This window comes from Vigna radiata, chromosome 5, assembly GCF_000741045.1.
Source record: "Vigna radiata var. radiata cultivar VC1973A chromosome 5, Vradiata_ver6, whole genome shotgun sequence".
NCBI classification, from domain to species: domain Eukaryota; kingdom Viridiplantae; phylum Streptophyta; class Magnoliopsida; order Fabales; family Fabaceae; genus Vigna; species Vigna radiata.
The window spans coordinates 9899023-9905022 of NC_028355.1; the positions used below are offsets into that span (position 1 = coordinate 9899023).

Consider the following 6000-nt stretch of genomic DNA (forward strand, 5'->3'; position numbering starts at 1 on the left):
TTTTGTTCAAACGCGATTACTTCACTATACACTATACAATTCTAACACACATTGTGTCAATTAAGTGAATCTTAACTTACATTTAATTTAGGTTTAAACCCCTTTTTGGTCCCTAAGTTATAAGCTGGTGTTCAGTTTAGTCCTCGATTTTAAAGATGTCAACTTTTTTGCCACTTTCATAGCCTTCGATTGGGCCCTTTTGGTCATGTACTGCGCGATTTCCTCTTCTGTGATGTTCATCGAGGACTTCTTCTTCTTCCTATCTCCGTCTGAGTCACGCCTAGACCGGCGGCTACTGCTACGATGGCATCGGTCCGATATCGGACGGTGACTCGGATTCCGACTCATCGGATTTTCTTTGTCTTTGGTCTCTTCCGCTACTCCTCCCCATTCTCTAATGAAAATTCAGCGAAAGCAAAACTATGTTGTGTCTTTGGCGAACGAAGAAAGAAATTGGAGTGGTAGGTCGACGCTGCCAATTCAAACCTCTGTAACGGGAATTAATTGAAACGTGTAGTTTAAATGGAACGTAGAGAGAGAAGAGAGAAGAGAGAAGAGAGAAAAAAATGAAGGGCATAAAAATGGTTTGAGAAAAGTTGTTCTGTTCAGAAAAATTCAAAAGAGCAGAAGAGAGAAAGAAAAAAGTTAACTCCGTTAGTGGTTATTTAACGACAGGGACTGATTTGAAACATTTTTGTTAACTTAGGGATTAAAGGTTGACATCTTTAAAATCGGGAACTAAACTGAACACAAGCTTATAACTTAGGGACCAAAAAGGGATTTAAACCTTTAATTTAATTGATAAAGTAAATTTAATATAAATTTAATTCAATTTTAAGATATTGGACAAATCAAAATCAATACAATCTAGTTAAAAAGAGTATAGATTTTAGATTCAATCTATTTTATAAAATCTACATTTGATTTAGCATAGCTAAGATTTTAATTGGACTCATTCAAGTCCTAGAGAAACCGTAAGCTAGCTTTAGCCGGCGAAGAGCCGCATGCACGTAACATTTTGAACACATTCAAATGAAAAAATCATGAATGAACAAGTAATATTTGACCCACTCCACATACCTAATCTATAGGAAATTCATATTTGAATTTCCCTCCTTAGTCTTTTCTCCATGGCCCGCCAAGAAGGCTCTAAATAGGACTCTCCACCATTAATAAAAAAAATCAATATTAAATAAGTTGAGCTATCATGCAAAGCGGGATATCAACTTCTTCGTAGGTCTCTTCAGGACAATCTCTCTTCCTTTTGACTACTATGTGTCTTCTTCATTGAGAATTGACCTTACCCTTCTCTCTCCTAGAAAACCTAATAACTTCAGCAACCAAATCTCCTCGGATAAAAGAATTAGAAGAACCTCCGTCAACTAGTTATCGACCAAAATTAGTTTCCTAATAATTTTTGTTAACATTCACCGAAAATAAAACAAGCATTTATAAAAGCATATCCCAAAAAAGTATAATGTAACATTTCAGTACTCATACTTTCATTATTCTCAAATGATTTTAGGTATCCAAAAATCCACTATACATGAATCATAATTTATTACCCAACACGACCCTTTCAAAAACTCCTTTATAATTGAAGAACCCTGTTCCATAACAACTTTCTATATGTGTGAGACTAATTTCTCTGTAACATGGTATATTCCTTTGTCGACTTTTAACTGCACACTCACCAATTTTATTTATTTATAAAAAAATTTAGAAGCATAATTGAAGTGTAAATAAGAAGGTACGATGCGACTTATTGAGCATTATGTTTGGCGTCATCAGGACGAAATGAATGTTCCCGGTTAGGAAGAGTAACCAAATTTGGGTCGTTGACATAATGAGGAATCACGGACATCCTGAGGAGAGGTCACAATCACACATTATACATCCGTCCCTCGTAATCCAATTCCACAACCCCGGGCATAGCACAGATTGAAGTAAAAAGAAGGGGGACCAGTCCTTCTGCTTCCTTCCTTCCACTCCCCCCTCCAAAACATAATGTCTATAGTTGAAAAAGATCTGCTTTGCTTGAATATTGCAATATATGCAATGACTTTTAGCCACTGCTATGACCTGATTCTTGTACAGTTCCATTAATGAATGCATACAAACGGGAAAACGACTTAAAGTATATCATCACCTCATCATGCAACCATGCCCAAAACCACAAAAACAAAGCTAAAAATACCTCACTCCTAGCGTATTTTCCTTTCTATCAAAAAATCGTAAGCATTACATTGGAAAGACCCATCACGTGCACAAGGTGTTGTCCGCAGATACGTATCTAAAATCTGTATGTACAGGTGAAAAGAATGAAGTTGTGGGACAAGAGAGAGGATTGTTGTTTATGATCATGATGATGATGATCAGACACAGATGACAGAGGAAACGGAAAGAGGGTAGAGGAAGGTGTTGGCATATTGGAATGAAATGGTGGCGCCGTTGATCAAGGGTCTGCCATCATTGACGAGGCAATCGTTGTAACGGAGGCGCTTAAAGACCTTGGGGTTGATGAGGCGTGCAGAGCTGAACCAGCCGCACCTCAGGTGAATGCCAGAGATGTCGCATCCACTCACGCACATGTTCATGATCTCCACCGTGTATGTGGGAATGCCACTTGGGAGTGGGGCCGTGGGGCCCTGGTTTATCACTATATCAGACTTGCTGCATTTCTCACCCCATATTCGGTTCGGTTCCATCTTTCCATTCCCTGTACAAAACCCAGAATCTTTTCTTTTCAGAACCAAATCAAATTCCCTCTATCAAATTAACTAAACAGTTGCAAATATTATTTTTATTATTTGGCAAACAAAATGACAGTCTTCTGTGTTACATGGTACACCAAAGACTAACGTCAAGACCAGCAAAAAGACATCTGCGCAGGAAGCCACTCCGCGACAAAATACTGTTATTATTCTGGTTTATAAAAAATTTGAATCATTCCAAACCAATACCCAAAAGCTAAAAAGAAACTTTCAAGGTTCAACCGGGGCGAAAAGCCAATTATTCGAAAGGCTAGAGCTAGCTACCCCGGAATTATTTCAACCCTAGTGGAGTTTAAAAAATAAAAAGGTCAAAGAAAAATTCCAAACTTTTTTCCTTGTTAAATTAAAGGGAAAATACAATGATAAAAAAATATGTTAAGAACTATACGCCCTTGTCTTTTCTAAACTTCCTCTTCAACCAAATAAAAAAACACAGGCATATATTGATAAAAAAAAAAAAAAAATCCTTTGGTGCTCAAAATAGAAGTGCAGCTGTAATTAAATGGGTGAATTCTGTAGTTATATGGGCTTTAGATTATTAGATCACACAATCTTTTAGCAGCCATTTCGTTTTCAGCGAAAACATACAAAGAAATAACGCCTAGGCATGTATCTAAAGAAAACAAGACAAAAAGGGCAACCTCAAAAAGAAGAAGACAAGCTCGATCTTCTCCCATGAAAGAAACATCTAAACTAGTCAAAACACGATTTAAAAAGAAAAAAAAATCACTTACCACTAGTAAGAAGTTTGCGATGCGAGCTATGGAGCTTTTTGTTCCCTTCCTGTACACGACGCGATGACACGGAGACCATGGTTCCCGAAAGTGTCCTCCCACCAGCCAAACCTACAAACGCGATTAAAATCGGTAATTTAAGAAACCATGAACAATAATAATTCACATAAGAATATTGAGATTGGGAGTGAACAACAGGCACCTGTTGAAACGGCAAGGAGTGAGAGGGAGAACAAGGAGACGGTTACACAAACGACGACGATTCGTTGAACCGAATGCTGTTCCATGAAACAACGAGCACGGCGAGGCGTTCGGTAGTTGGAAGTGATTACTGAGTAGTCACGGCATGGAAGAGAAGAGGGAGAGGAAAAGAGAATAAGTTTTTTTTTTTTTTACAGAGAAATCACAGATCTGCAGAAGAGAAGAGCAGAAAGGGAAGGGTCATATATACACATCACATCATGTGAAGAAAGGAGTCAACGAAGCAGGAATAGCCGTCGATTCTGGAAAAGACGAGAGAGAAAGAGAGAGAAAGTCAGTGTCACGGGACTACTACTAGAACTAGGAAGAGAGTGTGAAACCTAAAAAAAGAAAAACAAGCATTGGGTATTTCCTTTTCTTATTATCTTCAATTGGATGAAATAATCCAGCTAGCTAGTATGAGAAGGGTAAAGTAGCTAGCAGCAACACACGCACACGGTTAGTTTGTTTAGAAATGGCGATGAGATTGGGGCAAAAGGACATTGATTGCTCCATGCAATTCTGTTCTTCTCTGGTATCTGTGTCGGTTACGTTTTAAGGAAAAGAACAGTGATTAAGAGAGAGAGAGAGAGAGAGAGAAAGGAACCGTGGTGCGTGGTGGAGAGGAGAAGGCGGAGAGGTGGAAAAAGGGAAAGAGCTGGGGTGGGGGTAGGGTTTGAAGCGACCAAGGTGGCAGAGAGGATCAGAAGTGACAAACTGCGACGCGTAAAGGAGAATCGTCAAAAAAAGGTGAAGCGCATTAATGAGATAACACTGTCATCCCATTAGGTCTTTCCCTATATATGCCAGACTCACCTCACGCTTTACACACCACACAAACAGGAGAGAGGGGGAAAGAGAGTACTTACTACAAATACTGTTACAGTGCTGCTACTGGGTAGGTTTTGGTCGCTTTTCTTTTTTGTTGGTGTTGCAAATGGAAGCGTCGATGCTGGGACGGTGGGGATTTCCTTTTTCTCTGTCGGGGGTTTTGCTTATTCTTCACACCCCCACCAAGGCCTCTTTATCTATAGGCTCTACATCTCACTCTTCCTTCTTTTTTATATTAAATAAAAACAATAAGGTCTTTTTACAATCATTTGTTTGCATTTGGTTTGAATTTAATCAACCATGGTTAGGGGTTAGTTAGAGTCATCGCACGTGGGATATCATTAACATGCTTCTTATTCTCCTCCTTAATCATTCCTTCACCTCATTTCTTCCATCTCAGGTGTTTCTTCCATCTCATGCACCAATCATATATACATATATATATACCATGTAGCAAATCCTACAGTTTTCACCCTTTCACCTTAATTAAAATATTAAGCTTGTATTTGGATCGATGTAGTAATTATGGGTGTCTACGAAGGGCCACATACATTTTAAGGTACAGCGAGACAAATTTCGCTGCCGTGGAACGTCCATTCATTCTGTTTTGGGAATCACGACACCTTGCTAAGTTATATTCCTTCTTGAGGAAAAAAATCATGTATATGTGTTCCTATGCTATTTCTAATAGAATTACTATATGGTTCTCTTTTGGAAAAAAATGTAGAATTGAAGGTGAAAAATAAATATGTATTGTAGGTTATATTATTATTTTATGGTGAGAAAAGAAAGAAGTAGAATATTGCTGGAAATTTGAGAGGAGAGTGGTCCAACCAGAAATGAGGTTGATTATCCGAGTTCTAGTCCTGTTTTTTTACGTACGCAAGCGGACACATTCTGTTTGTGTGCACGTACATGCATAAATGGTATACGGGGTGAACGTGATCGCAATGGACTGGACCACTTTCTCGCTAGCTAATTCCTTCCTAACATTATATTTTCGAATGTACTTTTTATTACTTAAAATTATAGATCCTACTGTGCCAAATTCTTTATGAAGGTAGGGACGTCTCTGTCTATGACTCTACGAGTATTATTTCATGTCCATTGATTATGTATATATGTTAGTTAAATTTATGTTTTGGTTCTAAGTAACCTATGTAACGATGATTTATATGTATCTTGAAGCGATGCAATTTAATGCATTATCTTGCATAATACAATATAATACAACGAGGATAGCTATTCACATTTAGATTAGTAATTCATTCGTTGTCATTGTCTTTATTTAATGGTAATTCATAATTACATTACAACTTCCTTTTTTGTTCTTGAGTTTATTTTGGTATTCTATATGATAAAATGGCAATAGAGTGACTTCAACACTTTTTTCTTTTTTTTTTTCACAAAATGTCAAGTGA

The 6000-nt window shown here is 37.7% G+C and overlaps 1 protein-coding gene across 7 annotated transcripts; it reads right to left on the reverse strand.

Annotated features, from left to right (window-relative positions):
- Nucleotides 1–2188: 2188 nt before the first annotated feature.
- Nucleotides 2189–4790, reverse strand: LOC106760003 (protein TAPETUM DETERMINANT 1). Of its 7 annotated transcripts, none has more exons than XM_014643439.2 (5): nt 4618–4790; nt 3960–4011; nt 3711–3839; nt 3509–3619; nt 2189–2719 (listed from the first exon to the last, which is right to left on the reverse strand). In XM_014643439.2, the coding sequence occupies exons 2-5, from the start codon at nt 3961–3963 to the stop codon at nt 2376–2378; spliced, it is 588 nt and encodes a 195-aa protein (XP_014498925.1). In that variant the 5' UTR covers nt 3964–4011; nt 4618–4790; the 3' UTR covers nt 2189–2375. The 7 variants fall into 7 exon arrangements, with proteins under 7 accessions (XP_014498925.1, XP_022636311.1, XP_014498929.1 ...); XM_022780590.1 differs by having other exon boundaries at nt 4356–4790; XM_014643443.2 differs by lacking the exon at nt 3960–4011.
- Between the last annotated feature and the right edge of the window lie 1210 nt (nt 4791–6000).

Excerpts from the sequence above, each read along its gene's own strand:
- LOC106760003 (XM_014643439.2), bottom strand. Across the intron at positions 3,620-3,710 it reads ACTCCTTGCCGTTTCAACAG|GTTTGGCTGGTGGGAGGACA; the intron begins GTGCCTGTTGTT and ends TCGCGTTTGTAG. Across the intron at positions 2,720-3,508 it reads TCGCAAACTTCTTACTAGTG|GGAATGGAAAGATGGAACCG; the intron begins GTAAGTGATTTT and ends GGTTTTGTACAG.